This window comes from Parasteatoda tepidariorum, chromosome 10, assembly GCF_043381705.1.
Source record: "Parasteatoda tepidariorum isolate YZ-2023 chromosome 10, CAS_Ptep_4.0, whole genome shotgun sequence".
NCBI classification, from domain to species: Eukaryota; Metazoa; Arthropoda; class Arachnida; order Araneae; family Theridiidae; genus Parasteatoda; species Parasteatoda tepidariorum.
In genome coordinates, this window is record NC_092213.1 from 66,795,986 (window position 1) to 66,821,924 (window position 25,939).

Sequence of the window (25,939 nt, forward strand, 5' to 3'; positions counted from 1 at the left end):
AAAAGTACCCTTACCCCCTACGTCAAAAAAAGTGTTAGAAGTAAAATAAAATAAACAAGAACAAAAATAAATTAAATTAAAAAGAAAAACATTTCATAAGGATCTGATATTCTCTATCCGAATTGGAGCACTCTGGTTTCGGTTTCAAGTGTGCGCATGCGCAAGTCATAACATGGGTACGACATGAAGTCCGCGTCAATGATTACGTAGCAAACTCCCCATTTTTCGTGAAATGCATGGGATCCACCAGATATCACTGAAGGAAAGAAAAAAAATTATTCGGAAAAAAAGCACTTTTTAAAAACGCCAGCTGAAAAAAGCACCTTTAAAAGCTTATAAAAACGAAATCCCCAAAAAAGCACCTTTAAGTACTTTTTACAAACGCTACGCACCCTGGGAAGGGTCAGCAGCTAGGGCGTAGATTGAATTTTCTGTTTATCTTTGAAAATCGGAAATAAATATAATTATTTTACTTCAATGACTGAATTTAAAAAATAAAAAAACGGGATATTTATTTAAAAAAAAACGAAACTTTTAGAGAATCGGAGTTTTGATAAAAAGGCTGAAATTCGAGAGACAAAAAAAATCTCATCCCTGTATAAAGGTCAACCAGTTTTATCCCAAGGAAATGATTTTTAGAGAAACTTTAGAGGCAGGAAAAGGGACTTCAATAATTTCCCTCCGCGGAAAATTAAATTCCTCATAAAATATTTTAACTTGAGCAAAAAAAAATTTCAGCGGAAATTAGCGGGAAAAATCTGAATAAAAGCGGAAATCCGCGGAAGAATCTCATCCCTGTTTTTTTAAAATTTGTTTTGTAAAGTTGTGTGGTCTTATATCTTGCAAATAAATATCAAATTATTCTCATTTCTTGATTCTTTCAATTGTAATCCATCCTATATCTGAGCATGACAGGTGAAAAAACTTAAATTAAATAAACAATGAGTAATTTTTTCCAGTTTTTTTTTAATGATAAAGGCAATTAATGTAGACAGACACTGGAAAACAAAATTTTCATTGAAATGTTCAAAATTTTGATCCTTCAGAATTCATCAAGTTGTGATGCAAAGATTCATGTTGAAGGAGTATTCAGAAACAAACTGCATGAGCAGTTTCAGGGGTTGATGAGCAATATCACAAAAATGATGGATCCCGCTTGTAATTTGCAAACAAGTTTCTATCGATTCTTGAAGTAAGAACTAATTTAACTTGAAAATAACCACTTACCAAGTGGTGAGTCAACAAAAAATAGAGGCAACTTAAATTATATAAACAATGAGTAATTTTTTCCAGTTTTTTTTTAATGATAAAGGCAATTAATGTAGAAAGACTCTGAAAAACAAAATTTTCATTGAAATGTTCAATATCTCTGTTCAAAATTTTGATCCTTCAGAATTCATCACGTTGTGATGCAAAGATTCATGTTGAAGAAGAGTTTTTTTTAACAATTCACGTTAAAGGTAGTATGTTTAAATAAATTTCTCATATATTTATATTGTTAAATTAACTTTTTAAAACTATAGATTATTTCTAATATAAATTGTTTTTTAAAAATATAATGCAAGCAACAAAAAAAAAGTTTGCTAAGAATGGTCATTATCTCATTAGGTGTGAAGAGTAAAAAAGTGGCTTCTAAGTTATTAGAGTCCAGGGGTCTGTTTAGATGAAATTTGGGTCCATTAACGGACCCTTCACAAAATATTTTAACTTGAAAACGGACCCTTCACAAAATAATTTATCTTTTAATCGGACCTTTCACAAATTCGTTTATCTTCATTATTGTTTTGTTAATCAAATAAACCCTTCCCAGGGGGGGGGGGGAAGAAAGACAGATGTAAAGGAACTAAGTTTTGTCTTCAGTAGAAGCTTCTTCCTTTATTCGTCCGAAACTAATATTCTGCGTTCAGCAGTATAGGCTAAATACCAAATATTTGTATGTTGCATCTTGAATATAGTAGCAGCAATTGCTGATTATTTTTTAAAATTTAATTATAATTTTACAGTGTTGAGCATAATTTGGTATGTCTTAACAATTTAAAAACTCCTTGAAAAAGTTTTTTGCAATAGCAGGACCCTATTTGCACAAATTCACAAAAGGACCCTGGTTGAATTCACAAATTACGAGTAATTTTTTCACAAATTTACAAAAACAGACCTTTCACAAAATGTCTGGACAGACCCCTGGAGTCTATCGGCCACTAATTGAAAATTTAAATTTTCAGGTCTAGAACCGGAAAATTTTAATTTTTTTTACTAAATGAATTATCATAAAGATGTTTTAAACTAATAATTAAAATATTAATCTTTATTTAGAACCATTAAAGAAATATTTGAAATAAGCAATTAAACGACTTGGGGCTAGAACAAGGCAAGTCCAGTTTTTTTCCTCTCATTTTTATCACTAATCGAACGATTTCTAGTCTTTTGATTAGTGTGAAAACGAATCATAAATGTAACATCAGTGCAATCCTGCATGATTAGAAACTACACAAATCTACAATGATTTAATATATATATATATATATAATCTTTTCCCCCCAAACAATTTATTTATCTGGATTTATTTTTTCTGCATCAAATTTTGAGAGTTAGGAAGAAAAAAAAATTTTTTTCCTCCATTTATCCCAGATAGATTGGAACGTTTCTTCCTGAAAGGTTTTAAATCTGTGCAATTTGTATTTACCAAAAGGACCCGGGTCCTATTTTCCCACACGTCAAAATAGCCTCTGTTCCCTTATATTGATTTTAGTCGTGTTTTTTAATGTGTGTCTAATAAAAGAATTCTTCATGCCAGTTGTTTAGTAAGTGGCTATGGCTACTATTTTGACTTCGGTCGGCGAGAAAAGTAACAAGATCTTCTTTTCTTGATGTGTGCTTTTTATTGCACTAGATAGTCCTAAGTTTTAAGACAGATAAGTTCTTTTGTTAGATAAACAGTACTTAACGCAACGGTAGTTCTGCATGTAGAAGTCCTCACTTCACTTCCTACACCTTGCTCTTAGAAAAAGCTGATTTTTTGAGTTGAAACACCCATTTATCTAAAGTTAAGAGGAGAAAAATGACCCTTCATACCACAGTTCTAGTATAAAAAAAAGTACACATTTTAGCAATAAAAATGAAAATGTCAAAACTGCCAGTGGGTTAATATACAAACTAGAAATTAAAATGATCAGTAAATTGTATAGAATAATGAAAGTATCAAATAGATATAATTGACTTTATTTTATGTTACATCTGAATTCACAAGCTTGTTGTTTTTATAAATACAATAACTAAATTTTGGACTAAAAAAAATCTATAAAGAAGAAAAAAATATCAATAAAACATTTGTAAAGCATTTTGATTGGTGTAGTTCAAAAGGATTTACATATTAAAAGATGAAATGTAATTCCAATGTAGAATGAACACTTAAACATTATTTACATTAAAAATAAAATCTTTTTTTAATAGAAGCACAGTTAATAACAAATTAAAATCTACATTTATCTTAAAAATGCATAACATGCATTTTTACATACCACTACAAAAACATCCCTTTTATTTCACAAATTATGATAAAATATTTTACAATATATATTTATGGTTACTGAAAAATCACCATTACGTAAATAAATTTTCAAGAAAAAATATTTTTGCACAAATAAAATGTTCAAAGTAATTAATTAAAAAAAGGCAAATCGCTTATGACATCTTTCATCAGCAAACCCAGAAGAAAATATTACTTGTTTTGTATAATTACACAATGTGGCCACTCTTCAGACAAAACCAAATCTTCTAAAAATTTCCTGATAAAAATTCTAAGAATTTTTACAAATTTTTGCAATTTAACTTGGAGAGGTGTAAATTGTAATTTTAAAATTACACATATATGTACACACATATTTGTAAATAAAATTAACATATTCATTTAGAACTAAGGGTAAATACAGAAAATGTTTCTTAATATAATATATTTATTTCCTTTATCTAAATTTTTTCATTATTAGGCATATTACTGTTTCATGACATTAAACAAAGAAATAAATATTTAAAAATTATTTCTGCTTAATAAATTTATTATCTTATTATTTAAAAATGTTACACTCAGCAGGAAATAGTGCGTGATAATCATTAATCACTATACTCCAGTGGTTTTCGAACTTATCAAGACTTGAATGTTTTTTCTGTTTATTGCAGAGAGTGGCCACCCTAAAGGATAGAATTGTCTTAAAAAAAAAATGAAATAACGTTTGAAAATTTCTTTAAAATTTCTGCAAAATTTACTTAAATTAACTTAAACTATGTTTAAATAATATTTAAAAAGTAGCAGGAATAACTATCGGACGGCTATCACAGTCACTGATTTTAGATTGTGCTGTCATTTAAATGAATATCACACAAAATGGTTGGGTGAATTCTAAGATATTAAATACAAATTTAAATGAATTAACTCTTGATTATCTATTTAATAATTAATGTGCATTATTCTTTTCTTTTTGAGAGGTTGAATAAAATGCATAACATAAATAAAAAATAGTGCTTAAATAAAAACAAAACAAGAGGAAATGGAAATAAGAAGAATCTGTTTTTGAATGGTGAAATATCAATATACAGTTTTTGCATTTTCATTTTTATTATAGTCCACTTTAATTTAGCAAAAAATATTTTGCATAGATTTAATAAAAAGAGTATCAGATAAAGGTTAACTTCCATTGGATAAAATTTAACATTAAGCATATGGACAAATTTGTATTAAAAAAAAATTCTACTATGCATTACTTTTCCATTGAATAAAATGGGGAGAAACCAGTTTACTAGGCAGAAAAACAACCTGGCCATGCACTCAAAGGTTTAAGATTCTTCAAGAAAATCTATAGAGCTTCCTCACGATTATAAAAAATCTAAAATTTATGGGGTTACCCTAAATAATTTAATGTAAATACAAGAAAATAAAAGTATTTATATTTTTTATAAGGTAATATTGAATAAGATACAATTTCACAAGGTTAAACAAATAAAATGTGATAAGCTCTGAGCTTTATTAGAGATAATTCTAGTAAAGCTAATAGTCACAGGGAAAACTTATTCAACGAATCACTGATGTAAGATATAATAATTAAACCGTCTGAAAAGTGATAAATTTTGAACCATTAGCGTTATTAGATTAAAGATTAAATTGCAAGGTATGTTGGGACATATTTTTTAACAAGCCAATTTGTTTTTATATTTTCCCCCTTTTTTTCCCCCTTTTATACAACGTTTCTGAGCATTTTGTAGCTATGGTATGCTAAAAGCCACACGATTCCTTGGCCACCTTATTGTCCAGATCTCAACATTTGTGACTCAGTTTTGTGGGACTTTAGTTAAGATAAAAGTTTACACAAATAAACTCTTAGCTATCGCTGAACTCAACGCATCAATGACTCAGTATTTCAATGAGTTTCGCAATTCCTCTGTTACACATCATAGCCATTTATAAGAAGCATATTATAGTCATTAACTAAATTTGAATACCTGTAGTCGCTTATAAAATGTTTAAAAATTTTATTTAATATAGCCTACAAATTTTCGCCCCTAGTAAAAATAATTAGTAATATAACATTCAACAAGCTGCTCTAATTTTTGGCCATTCTTTGAAATATTCAAAAATCAAAGGAGATTTCCTTTGATATTTGACCCATATTAAAATCAAGATATTTAAATGATGATGATTAACAATTTATTTAAAAAAATAAAAATTAATATAAATAAATATTTTTACCTCAAATTGAATAACAATATTTAATATTTGTGAACTAAAAAACAATTTTATAAATAAAGTAAATAACTGGGAGTTAACAGCAACGAAGAAAACAAAACAAAAATATCCAATCTTTTTTTTAAAGATTTTTCCAAGATTTTTTTTAAAAACAAATAATGGTTAAACTTTATTATTTAACATATAAATGTTTTATGCCACATTTTATCCTTGTAAACTAAAAACAATCAAACCAAACTTATGTCCTAAAAACTTATACATAGTAATAATCATATCAACATCTGTAGATAAGAAAAAAAAATTTAATGCAGCACATTTTTTTGTACAGTAAAATTAATAATGTCTGTTAACTACAGAGTAGCAATTCCTACCCATTTTAATTTTTCAGCATTAATCAAAATAAATTTAGCAGTTTTAAAAAATAATGAAAATCATTTAGAATCATAATTATTTTTGTTAAGTAAGCATCTACAAAAAAAGAAAAAACAATATCACTTTAAAGTAGCGTTGTAATTTTCAAGCTAAATAAATTAATTTTTTAATAGTTTCTAGGTACAGTTTAAAATACCCTATAATATATTTTCAACCTTGAAATAAATTCAACCATTTAAAAAAAAATTAACTTTTGTATAACTTTATTTCTGCAGAAAGAAATAAATTTAATCAACACATGAAAACACAATAAAAGTGTGAAATAATTAAAATCAAAAAATAAAATTGACTTGTATTTAATAACTTCTTTCGGGATATAAGAGGTGAAAATAAATGTTTTGAGTTATAGCTTTCTTTTTAAATGTCACCCCAAAGGTGCCATGGTTGAAAAATCAAAATAGTTACAACAATGAAGCTTTAACAATAAGATGCAATGAGACATATAGGTTTTTAACCTTTTGGATACAGCACTTAACATGCTAACAAAGGCTAAAACCTATAGTATTGTAAGCAAAAGTTAAGTAAATAATATTCCTACATATTTTTATATATAGGCTAGAATTTAACAAGATAAAAAAAGCATGTTTTTTTTTAAAAACTTTTAGACAAATTCACTAGCATAAAATAACCAACAGAAAAATATAAATAAACATTTATTAAACAAATTCAACAAAAGAATACAGATTCATAAATGATGTATTTATGTACAATCTATTTCAAAAAACCTTTCCCTTTCATTCAGTCTATTTAAATTATTAGTTCTCTTTTGTTTTGAGCAAATGTAGAAAGGGTTTGTATTTTTTGTTTTATGTTTACTAAATAAGTTAATTTCAGTATAGCTCATGTTGGCATGTTTTGCTCATGTAAAAACATTTTCGACTGAAAATGAAAAGGAGTTTACTTCCCTAAAAAGCAAAATTCTTTTTTGGACAGAAATTTACAAATTTACAGTAAATTTATTGTTATAGATTGTCTTTATGCCAAACCCATCTTTTGTTAGTGTGATCAAAGCTGTGGTTAATCCATTGCTGTTGCAATAGGGTATAACGCTCAGTACTGAGGTACAAAGGCTTACCCCGCCTACAAAAGAAAAGTAAAAAATTAATGGCATTGTTCATTAAAAAACAAAATTTAATTCAGGTAGCCCTAGAGAAAGAAATTAATTGAGATTACCTACAATAAGCAGGAGCACTTCAAAATAAAATATTAGGTACAAATTTTAGGTAAAACAGTAGTTTCACAAAATATTTTTTCTTAAAATTTTATTTTTGTATCCTTTAAGAAACGATAAATCTATATTTTTACCATGTTTTTGTATTGATTTTTTAATATAATTTTTAATTTTTCACAAAATAGGTACCTTTCAGAAAAACCTAGACAGATCCCTGATATAGTTTAATAAAATTTATATTTGCTTAAAAATTTTCTGCTTCAGTTCCTTACCACTGAAAAAAAAGTGCATAAGTTTGAGAGTAAGAGAAAAAAAAATTTTTTTTTTACTATTTAGTTTCATTAATTCAAAAATTTCTGAAACATTGTTAAAAAGAAATATCTATTCTGCTATGTAAATACTATATGAAATTTCTAGACAATAAATTAAAAAAGAATGACATAATTTACAATATTCCGATGAAATTTTGAGTGGTAATTATAATAACTAACAAAAGATATTGCAATGCAAACCACTGAATAGATTCTATAAATCTTGCTGCTCCTTTTTTTAATGCATTTATATGTCCTTGGAGAAAAGGTAAACTGTACCAATGATGGGAACTATCTACATCTGAAAATATGGAGTTTGCTATGAAAGTGCTAACTTTTCATAGCAAACGCATTGCATTTCATGCTACCTGTGATGTATGCCAAACAACTTCCAAGAAAAGGTGTTAAATTTAATCACAGAAAAACTAAAATTGTTATATCTAAACTTAGAAATTTTTTGCTAACACAAAATCTTAATTAAAAAGCTTTTTTATAAGCAATTAATCGAGTCTTCCAACCAGTTTAACCTTGTTGCCATCTAATTTTGAAAAATTTGTTTGAAAATCGATAATATTTCTTAGTGTTTTAATTTTATAGAACTCTATATTGATTACTATACACACCAGCATATCCAAAAAAGGGTATGGTATATTTTGTGCTACGTAGAACAGTTATACAGCTTATATTACATTAAATTTATCAGTGTTTTAAAGTAATAAAATTAGTTATTGATTTGTTTTACTTTTGCATATCTAAAATCCAAGAAAATTTCAATTCTAATATTTAATAAATATTTCAATTTTTTTACAATACATAATAATACAAAAATAAAGAATATTAAAACTGAATTGTTTCATCATGTTTTCTATCATCAAATTACATACTAAATAATATTACAATTTAAAAAAAGAATATGCGTACAATATTATATTACAGTACAGAACCCGTTATCCGGAAATCAGAAAACCGGAACGAAATTCGATAAATTTTCCCGCCATTTTTTTAAAAAAATTTTTTTTTCCTCATAAGATTTTAGGATTTTTCTTTCTTTTTTGAAAGATGTTTACCTTACCATCATTTTGGAAATAATCATTAGTGTATTACTTCATCGTTTTTTCTTCTTTTTAAGATTATTTCCANACTTTTAATGCCTAGATAAAATATAAAGGAACCTAAGTTCCCGAAAACTGCTGTAAAGTTCTTTTTTTAATTCAGTTGTAAAATAGAGCTATCTTAAAACGTTATTTTTTGGGAAGAAGAAAAGAAACTAATGTTGAAAAATTGAATGAAAAAAGGTGTTATGTATTAACAACAAAACTATTTCAATCTCGTTTTCGAAATTTTCCAATCATAAGAGAAAAGATCAAAAACAACCTAACTCTTCCTCTTGAAACCTGAGCGGCTCCGCGAAGTTTCTGGTTATACCAACATGGCCGCCGCTACTTGACAGTTACTTCACTCGCTCCAATAGGGAAGGGGAGGAATGCCCACTCCTTCTTATTTATAACTCTATGCTACAAACCAGGCTATCCCCGGTCAGGTGGTCAGCCGAACGCGGAACCCCCAGTGTTTAGTTCCCAAGCATGCTTGGCACTCATTTATTGACCCACTGAAGGGACGAAAGGCTGAGTCAACCTTGTCCGGCCCGAGGATCGAATCAGGGACCTGTGGCACGACAGCGCAAAGCGCTGCCGCTCAGCCACCGGGCGTCAAGATTTAATGAGTACCTTGATTTCAATGTGATTTTCTCTATGCTATTGTGTAAAATTATTTCCACTGTAGCTAGAAATACAAACATTTTATAAATGATTTATAATAATTAAAAATATACATGAAAAATCTAATTTCTGTAGTAATATTTTCACTACATACTTGAGGTCTCTGTCTTCTTCGCCATAATTATCTAAATACACAGAACCCCAAAGACAAGCTCGCTTTCCTCTAATAACAATTATAGTAGATGAATTAACGGCAAGATAAATTGCAGTACCTCCGCCACATGCAACAGAATGCTAAAAAGAAAATATACATTGAATAATATAACAAAAAAGTATTAAAAAAATTATTACAGAATGATATGTTGCATTCAAAATTATTTAGATTAGATTACAAAAATTTTTTAGCCACAAATAAATGATTAACATTCATAGATATTTTATAAACAAAAAAGAAATGAAATAAAGTTACTATAATTTTCTGGCCTTCACATTCAAAATCAGAATGTATAGCCTCAGTATTAAGTTTTTGTACTCGAAAAACTTTGATTATAGGAAGCATGCAAATTAGATATTCTAGTTATACTTATATAACAGTCATAAAAGTTAAATATATGCTGTTTTATGCATTATTTTTACGTCTTATGTTATTTCAAAGACATACAAGTTTAAAATTTTAGAAGTAAAAAAAAATACTTTTAAAAGAAGTTCAGTTATCAGTTTTAATTTTGCTTAATTTTCCCTAAATAGGATTCATAAATTATTTTACCTAAATTAAGTAAAGTTAAGTACAAATATTTAATAACCAATTTTACACTAATCATAAAACTAAATTATTTTATTTATTTGTAAACCTAATGTTTTGAAATAATAAAATTTCTTCAAATTTTGCCAATATACTTGGATCTTAGTTTTGAGTATTTAAACCTCGAAATTTAATTTAATACTTTTTTATGCAACAGACATTAAAAAAAAGATCACAAATTTTTTTTCCGAGCGTGATAAACTTAAAACTAAGGGGCTATGTCATTTTGGTAGCTTCAATCCACCACTGCTTTTAATAATTAGAAATAAACCTCACAATAATTTGTACTCATACCTCAAAGAGATTAGATTGCATCTAATAATTTAACTTTTGAATCATAATAGAATAATCTTTTAAACTAAGCTGTTGATGGGATGCAGCCATAAATAGCTCTTGGAAAAAAGTTCCTCACTAAATAACTATAAAATTAATGCTAATTTCGACATTATATTTGATCCTCTAAATTTGATTCTTAGTTTGGAGTATTTAAACCTTGAAATTTAATTAATGTTTAACATGACAAATTAAGCATTTCACATAAACCATTGGAAACGATGAACAACTTTGCTTTAGTGCAATTGGTTTGAACTATAAAAAAAGTAGACTTACAGTTACTGCTTCATATTGAGACTGTTGACGACAACAGTTTTCTCTTAAGCAAACCATTGTGCCACACACTAGACACAGAGAGGGATCTTTCGGATCACTGCGACAAGCAGAACATGGTCTCTTGTAGTAAAATTTGAAGATGTCATCGTAGTTGTGGGGTAGTTTTAGCAAAGATGGTGGATGCCATGTTATCTTCTTTAATTGCAATGACTTTGAAAAGAAGAATTAAAACAGGATTAATAGTATAAAAAAACAAAATAATTATGAAATAAAATTGCTTAAGTAGAATAAAAATATAACTTTTACTAAAAGGAGTTTAATGAATTAAAATATATAAGAGATTAAAGGTAATAAATTTTAAAATAGTGTTGCAGAAATTAAGAAATTTTTTTTTCTTTCTTTACACATACATGTGATAAGGTGATCATGAGCATTTTCCAGGCTGAATTTATTTAATTTCCCCGATTTTTGTAACCAGCGACATACATTTTATTATTAAGTTTTATATTACAAAATATGCTTGCCATTAGAGTTAAAATACTTTTTTTTTAACGAAAATTATGTCCAATTTTTTGAAACAAATATCAAACTTTTAGTTATCTCTAACTCAAATTAATTCAATTCCCATGACATTTTAGGTATTTTCTTGAATTTCCCTGATTTTTCCAGATTGATGTCCTGTGTGGCTACCTTGAAATAGAGGTCACAAAATCCTTGTCAATCAGATGCTTCAAAAATAATTGTTGGCACCCAATATTTGAGTATATTTTAACCTATTATCTTAGATCTAAAAATCTGAATATTTTTGTAAAGAAAAAAAAAGTTCATTAAAAGAGAGATATTGCATAAACAAAGGGCCAAATGTAACTTTATTTATAAAATGTATGTTGAAAAAAATTATTCAGTATTCTAGTATAAGAAGATATAATTTAACACATCATATTGTATAATTGAAAATAAACCAATAACAGGCTTTAAAGGCATGTTAAACTCTTAGCAAAATACTATATTTCTAACCACTTTATTTATTTACTTTTAGACAATAAAAAGTTAAAAATATAATTATCTTTATGCACTTTCCTAAAGCAAAAAGCTGTTATGTTATATTTCTTTTCATAATATTCTGACTTCTGAAATTTTGTAAGCCCCTGCATTTGATTAACTAAATAAAAAGAAATAACATAATAATCTGCATACCATTTGAAATATGCTTCAATAATTAGAGTTTATATACGTATATAAATTTTTTTCAGTGCTCCTCACACTATTGTATTGATATATTTTGCTTTATCTATATTAATACAATGTTAGAAAGCACTCTTTTGTGTGATTATAATCGTGTGCACTGATGGCGAGATTATATCTTTTCATTATTTTGCTTTTCAACTTTTTAATTTTTGTTTTTAATAAAATTCTTAAATGAATATTTTATTCTATAATGTTTCTTCTTCTCTTTTCATAAATCTTTTATTATATTTTTTCCATGTTTCCTCTATATGTTTAACATATTTTATGAGTTCTATATACTTGCAGTAAATAGAGCTTATTATTTTTCTTAATTTTCTTTGTTATTCCCCCTTTTCCTTTTTATTATGTTATATATATATAGTTATTAGAGCTTCTCATTATATGGTGTCTTCATGTATAATTTTTTTAAAGTTTCTCTAAATAACACACAAATGGCAAAATTTCATATTTGTCAGAACTCCCTGGGGAAAAAAATATGACGCTTAGTATTTTCTAAATGCTCACTAAGATTAAAGGTAGGAAAATTCTACAGATACTATGAGACCAAGACAATATTTAGTTAGGGATTGCAATGGAGATTGAAAATGGAGAGTTATGTACAGACAAAATAAATAAAAGAGGCACATTGAAAACCCTCTTCAAGGTCTTCTTTAGACAAGAAAAGAGTTCTATTTTCTCCATGTAAACCTATGGAGAATTAGGATACATTTTCCCTATTTAAATAACTTATAATTAGGATTTTTTTTTGGTTTCATTTTATTCATTAAACCTAGTTACTAGCTGTAAGCATTTTTAAAATTTCCACTAAGAACAAGTGTTAAAGTACTTGCAGCCTTAGAATTTTTAATTTGATAACTAGATGCAATAAAACAATTTCAAAATTAAACAAAAATACTCAAAATTATGAATTAGATACACAAAAAAATAAGAAAATCATTTTCACATGACTATCTATAGGTCACCATAAGGAAGTAGAATCCCATTAAAGTGGACCTTTACATCAAATATCGTGACAAATACTAAATTTATTATAATTTTTATAGAAAAATGAATATTCATCATTTATGTTATTGTGAAATCTAAAATAATGAGTAAATTATAACATTTAATCTGAAAACCTAAGAGGAAACAAAAAATTAAAACATAAAAATTTATTTTAGTTTAGTTTAAAAATTTTTTTTAGCCTCAAACAAACTTACTCTAGCAGCAATCACAGATTTGTTTATGAAATTCATATAATCTTCACACCAGGTTTTTACTAATGATTCATGGTCTTTTAGAGTCCATTGAATGCAGGAACAAGCAGTGTTTATTTCACTTGATGCAGCATTCAGGCAAAGGAACTTGCTGTATAACTGGAATTCTGATTCTTTTTCCTATAAATGACAAACAAGTATTTTCTATAAAGTTTAACCAACAGCATTAAGTTATTCATACTCATTCAACATTGATAATTCATATAAGAAAAAACAGCACACATAAAAAAAAAAAATCTATCACAAAAATTTGAAAGTTATAAAACTCTGTAGTATCTAGTTCATTTTATGAGTATATATATATATATATAATTTTTTTAAAATAGAATTAGGATCAGATTATATAACAGATTGAAATAACATTAAAATAGTACTTTTTATCATGCTTTTTATTTTAAACCTATACCTACAATTTTAAAAAAAATAATTCAATTTTTTTTTTTTTTTACTCTGAGACACTAATTCATTTAAGGACAAAAGCCAGTAGCTGTCACGGTGAAAAAAATCACATTAATACATATTCAAGGTAATGAAATCATGCCTCGTACAAAAAGAAATGGTGGGAGAGTAAAAATGAAACTAACAAAAATAAGGAGGAAATTACTAGAAGAATCTCAGGGTTGAAGAACCCGTATTTATCTAAGAAAAATAAAATCTTCTAAGAAAAGTTGAAATTATAATTATAGTGCAGCATCAGGATATTAAGAATTTTACTTTGTCTAATAATTATGTATTTAAAAAAATTAGATCACTAGGTGCCGAAACTGTATCTTTAAAAATCTGAAACAAAAATAAGGAAATTACTAGAAGTATTTGGGGCTGTGGAATCTGTATTAACCAAAAAGAAATAAGGATGAGCTAATAACATTGTATTGAAATTGTATTTATAGTGTAGTATCAGGATAACATTTTATTTTAGAAGGAAGAAAAAGATTTTTTTTTAAAATTGTCATTAATTTTATAACTTTAACTTTAATTTGGACATGAAATAATGCTTGATACATGAAACTAGGTTCATTATGCTTAGCCAGTTTTTCAATCAAAAAATAAGCACCTTTAAAGTACTTATTAAGCACTCAAGAATATTTTTAATCAACTTCCAAAAAAAAATCATAATTAGGATTTGTGCAGTAATAAAAATTATTTTTTCTATCGTTTAAAGTACTTAATTTATAAACATAAAATCAGTAAAATTCAAAAAGATTTTCAAAAGCCTGACATAATCATGATAATATAACCAGTTTCTGATAAATAAATATTGTAGAGAAAACTGTGAAAGTCATGCTTTTTTTGTAATTTAGAACAACAATCGATACAACAAAGAATAAAAATCTCTTTTTAGAAGATAGAAAATTAAACACTTTTTACAAACCCCAAATAAAAAAAAGTACCTTTAAGGGCTTTTAAAAAACGTAAATAAAAAATAAGCACCTTAAAGCACTTTTTAAAAACGCTACGCACCGTGTAGGTTACATTAGTATTAAATCAAAGCTTTAGATAAATTGAAATAAAATGTAAAAATCCAAAAAGATGAGGTATACTTTTTACTAAGTATACCTCATCTTTTTGATGAGGAGACTAAAGTGAAAAACCAGTCAAGGATAAAAACCAATAGTTATTGCGATGAAAAAATCACATTAATACATATTCAAGGTAATGAAATTATGCCTCGTACATTAATAATTATAATTTCAATCATCTTAAAGTGAGTAGACTAAATTGAAAAACAAGGTGAATAAAGTAAAAGTCAACTTAATTTGTGCTTTATTTATGTTGTTTTTCACTTTAATAAAATGTAAATATGCTGACACAAATCATTAATAAGAGTTACAACAACTTGTGAAATTTATATTTGACCCTATCTAAGAAAAAAAAAAGAGTGAGAAAAAGTATTTACCTCCATTTGGCAAAGTAGTTGAGCACTTCCAATCTAAATGTTTAAAAAACAATTTTTTTTTAAAATAAAAGAAAGAGAAACAGAAATGCAAGCATATGATAGAATAAATATGATGAAGAAATATGTAATAAGAAATAAAATTAGAAAATAGAGTTGCTCTATAATAAAACACAATTAGAAACATAACTAATAAGAAAGAAATAAAATATTTAAAAAAATGAAAATCAAACTTCTTAACATGGACTTGGCTTTCCCAATCTATAAACAAATTTAGAAAATTGTGAGATATGGGCAACAATCTGTTATTGACTTAGAGCTGAAATTAACAAAGAATTGGATGAATTTTAATGAGGTATTCTTATCCAATGAAGTTTCGGAAAGGTATTTAATTTCTTTTTTATTAAACCTATATCTCACATTCAACGTACCTTTTATTAAAATTTGTGTTATGTAATCGTATAATTTTAAATTTATACTTGGCACTAACCATTTATATAGCAAAGTTTTCTTGAAGTCATTTCTAGTAGAATAATTTGAAAATAAACTAAAATTAAACATTTTAAAGAAGTGAATCAATGTCCACTCTTCAGTCCAGGACTGAAATAAATCTCAAGAAAAAGTCTGGTCTAAATTTAGACCTACAGTTAATATTTATTTCCAATTTATTTTAAAAAATTTTCAAAAAAAATATTTTCCTTTTTTTAAAAAAAATGCAACAAAGTTTTTTTATTAAAAGTAAATGAAAAAATTACTACTTTTTCATAATTATTGCTATATCCCCCTCCTAATGAAAGTTAAATTAAATTGTTTTTTTAATTAAATTTTTAGAGCTAAGGAAAAAAATTAATAATGATGAAGTGAAAAATAAGTAGGGATATGAATGACTTCAAAAAAATGTTAGTGGTGTATTTATTTAGTGATTATTGTAAAAATAGACTAATAAAATAATGCAGGCTATTCTTGTGGAAAGTTATATTTTGCAGTCAGTGTGCTTTTTTTTAAAATTTTATATCTGTCGTTGAACAGCAAACCCAGTTTTTGGGATTACAACTACTGTGTTCAACTCCGTAGTCTTGTAATTTTAAACCAGTTAAGAAGACAAAGAAACTCCTGGATCAGTACCCCTAAAGGTATGATTTGTTATGGGAACATGGAGGACTTTGTGACTTGACAGATTTAACGTGCATCAGTCACCATACAGTGAGGTATTTCTGAAAATTCGGCTGAGCAACTATGACTATAAAATGTTATTTAACACTATAAAGTAAAGTGAAGAAACTAAAATGCAAACATACTTTCAGTTTGATTTCATCATCAAACAGATGGCATTGCAACAGAGAGGCAACTTTCAGAAAATGCAGAGAAAATTCTTGAATGTAGTTCTCTAAGCAATCAATGGAAGTCTCTAAAGGACTCTAAAAATAATAAAACTTCATTAAACAAACTGTGGAATAAATGTTAGAAAAATTTAAATGCTACACTAAAACTATAAAAATAATGTTAGTAAATTTACTACACTATTTTATGTCTGCAAAATCATTTGTATTTTAAGCTTTATAGGTACAACTTTTAAACAGAAAATAAACCTTTTTAATTACAAGTGTGCTCATTTAGGGTAAGCTCTAATTTAAAGAGGAATTTCTCATGAATTTATAGAAAATTAGTTTATTGAAGCTGTCAGAAAAAAAAAGTATCTGACAGTTTTTAGAAATTTTATTCATTTAAAAAAAAAACCCTTTAGTTCAGAAATTGTATGTGGATGAGTAATGAAGAAAAATGTTTTAGATGCATATTTGTGAACAATTTCTGGAAATGAAAGCTAGAAATAAGCATAAGCATTAGCTAAAAATTTGTTGGTACTCATGACACTAATTGTTGATGACTTTGAAAGTTTGTCCAAATAAATTAAGTACTCACACTGAAAAATTATCAAAATTAGAAGTTTAGAAAGATCAAAATGCTTCTAAAAGTTATTCTCATTGAGGTGCTAAATAAAAAATATTTCAGATTTTGGCGATGAAACATTATATTAATTGAAAAATAAAACATAGATTGCAACACAAATAAGATAGAAACACTATAAAAACAGTAATAAGATAACACTAACTTCCATAGCTTTCAACTCATCATCATCTAAATATAGACAGCTGGACTCTAAATGTGTTATGATGTTGCCCAAGAGAACTTGTAAATCCATTTGGGTTGATATTTCCTGGTAAAAAAATAACCCATTTTACAAAAATTACTCCTAAGCTTTCTAAAAAATTATGTTTCAAATATTTTCAATAATAAGAACAGTTGAGATATAATCAAAAAAACTGATTCCCAATCAAAGGAGATAATAATGCTGCAAACAATATAATGTTAATAATGAATAATGTTGCAAATAAGAAAAAAACTCTTTACTTGTAACATGAATTTTGCGATTCAAATAGTATTTAATTTCAAGTTACAGTTATAGGTGTCAATAGATTTATAGGTGCTCTGTGGGATTTGGGGTTGCATGCAACAACTTAGTTTTGCTTCAATATTAAAATTAAAAAATGTAAATATAATTCATGAAAAGATAGACAAGTTTTTCATAAAAAATAAAAGTAAAGCAAGTTGCATAAAAAAAATTTCATAAAAAAAAGCATTTAAAAAGTTTAGCTTTTTTAAAGTTTCATTTCTTGAAAGCTAGTCATTCAATTTAACCAAAATTTTGGATTTTACTGTTTAATGTCTCATTTTCTTTTTAACAAAATTATATTTTGTCAAAAAATCAAATAAAATTTTTATAAATCAGTATTTTTTTATCAAATAAAATTGATAAAAAAAAAAAGCACAGAAGCTTCTTAAAAATTATGTTTCAAATATTAATAATAATAAAAACAGTTGAGATATAATCAAAAAAAACTTATTCCTACTCAAAGGAGATAATAATGTTGGAAACATATATTAAAAAAAAAAAAAACATTTTAGTTTAACATTAAGTAGAATTAAAAAAACAGCTTATAATTATAAAATTTACTTTTTGTGATTCAAGCAATATTTAATTTTACATTACATTTATAGGTGCCAACTCTATGGGATTTGAAGTTGTAAACAACTTATTTTTGCTTCAACATCAAAATTAGCACCTGTAGTTGTCGTATGCCATTAAGGAATGAAGGTGTGCTCCTTCCTGTTTTCCAGTAACATTAAGTGGAATTAAAAAAACAACTTTAAAAAAATTATAAAATTTACTTTTTGTGATTCAAACAATATTTAATTTTACATTGCATTTATAGGTGCCAACTCTATGGGATTTGAAGTTGTATACAACTTATTTTCGCTTCAATATCAAAATTAGCACCTGTTGTTGTCGTATGCCATTAAGGCATGAGAGTGAGCTCCTTCTTGTTTTCCAGTGATGCCATCTATGGCTAAGAATTCGACTTCTGCCACATGCATACACCACAGCACGTTTTTACGGGGAAGACTAGTTCACACATCATCCATCTATCCGCTGATCATAATTTTAATTTTGCCCTGAACAGGTCAATCTTTGATCTAGTACCCCCGGAGGAATTGATTTGTTATGGGAACTTGGAAGACTTTGTGATCCCGACAGATTTAGTGTGCACCAGTTACCATTTCGTACACAGGGAGTCTTTGGCCGGCGGAGATCAAAATCACAACCTCTTGGGCATGGTGTCATTGCCCTACCAACCAGGCTATCCCAACCCATTAGTACATGTAAATATAGTTAATAAAAGGATTATCAAGTTTTGCCATAAAAAATTTCTTCATGAAAAAAAGCATCTAAAAAGTTTAGTTTTTTTTTAGTTTCATTTCTTAGAATTTAGTCAATTAATTTCACCAAAATTTTGGATTTTGCTGTTTTATATTGCATACACTTTTCAAAAAAAATTTTTGTGTATAATTTTTTCTTCTTCTTTTTTTTTTTGTAAATAAGCTTCATAAATTTATGCAAAATATTTTTTGCACTAATTTAAAAAACTCATTTAGCTCTAGAAAGATGACATAGTCAAAAATAGAAAATAACATTGAGAGTTCCAGCTAATGAGTGGTTTACTACTGATTGTATATAATTGTACATATTAACTCATAATGTTTACAATAAAATATAAAGCAATAAGATAAAATAGACAAACTTTGAAGAAAAAAAAAATTGAATCAAATGTACTAACTTCAGTAGATATAGATGACTCAGGTTCTGTAGGACTTAGAAGTTGACCTTCAGACTCCTTTAATTTCTTTAATGCTATGGACTTCATTTCATATCGTTGAGTACTATTTAATTTACAGCTGATTCTAACCAGTGCTTGTATGAACATGAAGTTGTAGAGAACTTGAACTATGCACTTAAAATATGCTAAAAAAGATTGAACTCTTTAAAAAAATACTGCTTTTGATAAAGAGGTAATTTTAGTAAGAATATTTGCTTAATTATGATTTCAAACATCAGTATGATCTACCTAAATTACTGTTCAGTTAAAAAAAAGCATTTTCCTATAATATATATATATACATTGACATTGTCAAAAAAAGTAACTGACAACTGATGAAGATTTTATTACCTTTAGATTGTAAAAGCTATAAAAAAAATTAGCCAAATTCCCAAACACTGCATGTAGATGGATATAAAAGAATAACAATGTTCATCGTTTCATAGCATATATGATTGGCTGACAGAATAGAACATTATTCTACTAAGTTCAAATTTAAAATGTCATAATCTGTTTGTTTCTACACAGTTTAAGACTTATTCTTTAAAATTTTTCGGGGGTCTTCAAATTCTGTGTTAATCTGCTTTCTTATCAAAACAAACTATGTTCTTTCAATGCATTCTATTGAAAGTAGAGAAAAAAACATCAGAAATAATCTTGTCGTAAAATAGATTGAAATATCAGAATCTTCAAGTTTGGAGTAATGCGGTTATAACTTGGGTCTGAGCATTACTAAAAAAGGAAGAGGAGTTAATTTAATTTTTCATGTTATAAAAATGAAAGAAAAATCCTAGCAGTATATATGATGTAGCCCAGGGGTTTCCAACTAACATGAGGACGGGGGCTGCAATTAAAATACCAGTCAAATGGCGAGCTGCAACTTTTATCAAAATTTTATATAGGACTCTTTTATGTTTCAAGGAACATTAAATATTACAGTCAGGTTTTTATTAAGTTGTACAAAACAAACATATTGAATTACAAATCAAAATAAGAAGTAAATTTTTAAGCAACACACAGGATTAATTTTGCATTTGAATAAATATTTTCTTGGATTTAAAACTTGAGAAATAAATTTTTTTGCACTGTTGGTATGTTAAATTTCAAAGAAACGAAGAAATTAGGTTTCTTTAAACGAAAGAAAAGTATTTTAAACTCATATAGATTTTTTAAGAAAATTGTTCACAAAAAATGACAATTAATATATTTTAGTTCACGGGCCGCCATTTGGTAACCACTGATGTAGACTAATTGAATAATCTGGCTCAATACAAACAGCAGCCTTCATTTTGCAATGTGCCAGGCTAATGAAAAATCTCCAGTGTTTTATAATCAGCCTGTCATTTTTTATGCTTATTGCAGTGAACCAACATTTCTTTAATCTAATTAAATAATATTATTGATTACTGAATAATTTTATGCATTTATTTATTTCAGACAATTTACAATAGGCCCAGTGCCTATTATAGTAAAGTCTTATTTCAAATAGCCTTACTAAAGGTTTATTGCAATCACCCTAAGCAAAAAGTCTTATTACAGATATATCAGTCAAGTCATTCTTTGCACCTTTCCTAATCTGCTGAAAGAGACATATAGTTATAATAAGACTAAAAAGAATGAAGCAAATTAGAAAATACTGAAAACTTTTTAAATTAGTCTGGTGTTTATTGTTAAATGCCAGTAACATTTGTAAAGACTCAGGTTTTCCAATAAGTGCACAGTGAGTACATAAAAAAAAAATACAAATGATTACCTTTGTCAAAATTCATTGGTAAACTAAGAACAATTTGCAATAGTAAAGCAATTGGATCTCTAAGCAAAAGAGGCACTTCCGTCTGAAAACACGTCAACCTGAAAAAAATATTTAAAAATGAAACTCTTAAATTTCATGCAGATAAAAATTTAAATAATGCTTGGTAATTTATTTATTTTAGATAAGTTTATACAGAAAACTTTAAATATAGAGTAATTAAAAAAAAATGCCTAAGGCCACACATTTGGCCTTCAGATTTTTGTTTCTCCTTACATTTCTTGAGCAATAATCAAGTTTCATTTACGAAATCACCAATCATCTTCCACTGGTTGTATATATTGAACATTCAAACTCAACTCCAGAGACTTTAAGAGTAATAGGTTTTGAGTTAAACCTGTTAATTTATTAAGTTACAAACATCTTTTGCTATTTTATAATCTCCCTGTAATATATATCAAGTTTGGCATTCTATGTGGTAAAAACCTGTTTATTCGAAGACAATAGAAGAAACTGGAGGAGGGGGGGAATGAAAGAAACTAGACAAAATGGAGGAAAAAAATCAATACAATTGTTTGGCAAGTATTTTAAGAATTGCTGAAATTTAATAAATAAAATTTCATATGAAACCATGCAAAGAAGATAAAAATTACATATACAAAATTACATAATTATAAAAAAGGTTTTACTATACTCATTGACATAAAATATTAAAGGATATTTATTCTAATTTTTCCAGAAATTCATCAAATTTATTTTTCTTTTTAATTGTTACTTTTTAGTTTCATATTTCAAAATGATATAATTCATAACTTTGAAATTAATCCTTTTAATTAAACTGGATTGTAATTATAAGATACATAAAAAATTATTTTAATATCTGACTTTTTTTCCCTGTTTTTTTTAAAAGATTTTCTTCTACATGGGTCGAAAAAAGCCTATTTCTTCAGGAGCATTTTTTTCTATGGTTTTTACTGTGATTTTTTTCACCATGGAAGAAACTTGCCATATATGATATATTAAAATTATGAATAAAAATAAACAAATATTGCTTACGAATAATGATCTGATGCCATTTGACCAGTTAAACCATACCACACTTTCATTGCATAATCCATTCCTTGACTTTTGTCTATGGTTTGTGCAAGAAGACTGGAGTGCAGAGACAGTACATTGAAGAGTGGTACTACATGCAAAAGAACATGTTTAACTTAAAATATATCAATAAAATTACAAATAAACTTTTTTTAGGCTGTTATTACAAATTACCAATTAAATTAATTAAAGTAATTACAAACAACTTTTCGAAAATAGGCACAAAAATTTAAATCGACATCATTATGCAATTTCAGTTTTATTTTATTATATAACCAGTATTAAAATATCTGAACAAATTCTTCTATCAATGTTCAACTTCAATTTTGAACCCGATCCAGAAAACAATGGAGCTACTGTATAAAGCATTAGGAGAAATCTGTCGTAGTGAAGGACACTTTTTAGATGGAACTAACCCCCATTCGTGCTACATGGAGAGGAAAACCATGAATACCCCTCACAGTTAGTCTGACAGTAAGGGTATTCTAACCCATGACCACTGAGGATACTGAGGAGCTGGAAGCAGAATTCGAATCGACCAGACGGAGCTGGGAGTGAACCTGGGTCACCTTATTGGGAGGAAAGTACTCTATTCCCTGAGCCACTGCGGCTCATATAATTTTAATTAATATTTCTAAACATACAATTTGTTTAACACAATTTACAATTTCAGTTACAAAAATAAATTAAAATAAAATGGCATTATGCCCTTTAGCAGTCACATCCTGCAAAAGTTCAATTTGACCTGCAGTCCATCTTCATATAGTAACCAATTTCAAACAAGACAGAAACATATTTTCTTGAAAGGTCCAGGAGAATTAAACTCATTTAAATAGTGAAGTTTTTGCAGCTTCCTCTGAAAACGCAACAGATTAGTAGCTATGTTTGAAAAATACCATTAAATAAATTTCAAAATAACAAACTTTAAAAAAAAAGTCAGTCTATTTTTTCAAATAGGCATCAAAATAGCTGCCCGAATATATCAAAATTGTAGCCAAAGACCAAATTTTTTAGTCTAAATTTTATGTACAGTAAGAACATGGGGTGGAAACATACACATTTAATTACCATTTATTTTGAGCATATCAATTACATTTTATAGGTATTTGCAATCACGTAATTTTGAAAACAGAAAATATATAGCTGGATATGTGTAAAAAAAAAACATATTTTAAAGCCACTACTGATAGAAGAAAAAAGAACGAATGATGAAATTAACAAATAAAATTAAACCTCAAAGAGGAAGAATTAAAAGCACTTTATTAAATCATTTAAATCAAAAATAAAATTTTTGGTTTTAAGGTGAAAATAATGTATCATGACATGATCTGGGAAAAGAGAAGAAAAGAAAAAGGAAATATTTTCCAGACTTATTTTCCAGATATTGAAAAAACTTAGAAAACTTAGAAAAACGAGAAAAAAAGGTTGCATAATAGTTGCCTTTGGGTGAAAATAGTTATATTTTCAGCCCCTTTTTTGCAAAAAAGAAATCTCTTCTGGCTCAAAATAGTAGCAACAATTGGCACTTTTGTTGTATGTGCTAACCTATTAACCAAAGCTCATAATATTTCAACAAAAAAAAAATTACAAATTTCAGTTAGTGTTATTTTTAAAGAGAAATTTTGCAGATTCAGTAATTTAATATGATGATAGCCTTTCAATCTGGGTAAAAAAATAAAGAATTTACAAAAATGCCTTATGAAGTTAAAGTTTCAAATACACAAAGATATCATAATTACATATATATTATTTATTGGCAGTAAAAAATTGTGATCAACAATATTAATCTCACCAAAACAAGATTTTTTCTTCCCCATCTCCATTTTTCGTTTCTGGATAAGTTCAACTTCTAAATTAGTTCTGAAATAAAAATAATAAAATGTTTTTTTAAAAGATTGCTTCTGTTAAAACTATGCAATAAAATACAGTCGAACTCGTTTATAACGAGCACAAAGGGACCGTAACATGTACTCGTTATAAACGGGTCCTTAAGGCAGACGTGCAACCAGAAGAGGGGGGGGGGCTTGGGACGTCAAATGATTGAGTTGACTTAAAATTTAATTAATACTTACTTAAGTACATTAATTAATTTAATTAAATATTTATCTTAATTTAGTGACAACTAACCCCTCCCCCCAAACCAGCAAAATATTTCTAGTTGCGCTGCAGTCTTAAAGGAAAGGAAATATAAACGGAAAGAAAAATAAAGGAAAAGATTCTTACCAAAACATTTATTTTTTTCATTAATCTACGTATTTAAAATAGTTTGTCAGCTTACTTTTAACTCGCGCATTTCATATCATTTTGAAAAAAAGATAAGACAGAAAGACTAGAAAGATGAGAAAAAAGATTGCCAGACAGAAAAATATTGCTCGCTAAAACCGGGTCTTGCTCGTTAAAAGCGACTTCTGTTCCATAGACTTAACATTGATCCAACCAAATATTCTCGTTTCCCTCGTTAAATCCGAGATCGTTATAAACAAGTTCGACTGTATATTAAATTTTCTTATGGTACTCAAACACATTTTACAGATCAATTACAGCAAGTCATCACATTCTTATATAGAATAAAAAGAGTTCATTTTCATAACTCTAAAGCCATTAGCATTTTTCTTAAATCTCAATTAGACAGAAATTAATGATACTAAAAATAAATAAATTTAAAAAAAAAAAACTAATTACCAATAGGCTGGCATACTAAGGGTACTTTCTGAGATATTTTATCTAATATCTCAAAAAGTCTCTTGTTACTTTCTCTATTTTTAAATGTGATAACTTAAAGTTGGTCTGATTTTCTTAAAATTCTGCATAAAGGTTTCTACAGTCAAATTTATTCGTGGCCGCTTTTTTAAATGCTTGTTGATAATAGCAATAGATTATTTAAAGGTTAATAAGTATAATGCATGGCCTATTCTCTAAGTTCATTATTTACAATCATAATAGCAAGCAAAGCTCAAAATTAATAATTTGTAAAAAATTTTAAAAAAATATTCACTCTAAAAAAGGTTTTGACCGATTTTCACCTTTTACAATTAGACTTCTTTTCTTAACACATTGCATGAGGGCAACTTTTCCAAAAAATGTATTACAGCTGTTATAAATTAAAGTTCTCAAAATGTGGTAGGCAATATAGCTACACTAAAGCTACAACTTCCATTTAAAAAAAAAAATTACTATGGGCGATTATAGTACTGATCACACATAATTGAACTATTTATGTATGTTGTCAAAACAAATGGTTAATTTCTTTGAAAAACAGAGCAGAAACGAAGCAGTTTCGCCATCACTTTTTAAACATTTGTATGGATCGCAGAATTTTCAAAAACGTATCTTAATGTGACCTGTTTGCATTGTGTTACAGTTTTAATGTAATAGCACAGTATTTTGGTTCACAATGCATACAAAAATCAAAATTTACACCCCGAAGAACAAGTAAATTAGCTTTGATTACAAACCTTACAATTGAGCACACAAATAAGAAGAGACTGCTGGAATTAGGGGAGGCTGGTGACCGATAAACAGGTAAGGTGGCATTTGTTACGTCTTCCATAATGCCACCCATGTATTTCTTTAGAAGAGTTAAATCTTCCTGTTAACAAAAACATTTATTAGATATATATTATCTACTACATTATTCTTTGTCATAAAACGAAAATGCCATTATTTACAGATTTACATGAAATTTTATAATTGAAAGGTTTG

General features: G+C 27.3%; 1 protein-coding gene across 2 annotated transcripts in view; it reads right to left on the bottom strand.

Annotated features, from left to right (window-relative positions):
• Window positions 1-6,809: 6,809 nt before the first annotated feature.
• Window positions 6,810-25,939, bottom strand: part of LOC107447150 (Ubr3 ubiquitin ligase) — a 79,040-nt gene continuing 59,910 nt past the window's right edge. For both annotated transcript variants that reach the window (XM_071186782.1, XM_016061985.4), the window contains exons 27-38: window positions 25,693-25,826; window positions 24,030-24,097; window positions 22,199-22,328; window positions 21,146-21,243; window positions 19,354-19,538; window positions 17,289-17,393; window positions 16,477-16,596; window positions 15,182-15,214; window positions 13,228-13,404; window positions 10,781-10,990; window positions 9,524-9,663; window positions 6,810-7,249 (exon numbers count right to left, since the gene is read on the bottom strand). In XM_071186782.1, coding sequence (XP_071042883.1) covers window positions 7,132-7,249; window positions 9,524-9,663; window positions 10,781-10,990; window positions 13,228-13,404; window positions 15,182-15,214; window positions 16,477-16,596; window positions 17,289-17,393; window positions 19,354-19,538; window positions 21,146-21,243; window positions 22,199-22,328; window positions 24,030-24,097; window positions 25,693-25,826 — 1,518 coding nt within the window. In that variant the 3' untranslated portion in view covers window positions 6,810-7,131. The remainder of the gene's footprint in view (window positions 7,250-9,523; window positions 9,664-10,780; window positions 10,991-13,227; window positions 13,405-15,181; window positions 15,215-16,476; window positions 16,597-17,288; window positions 17,394-19,353; window positions 19,539-21,145; window positions 21,244-22,198; window positions 22,329-24,029; window positions 24,098-25,692; window positions 25,827-25,939) is intronic.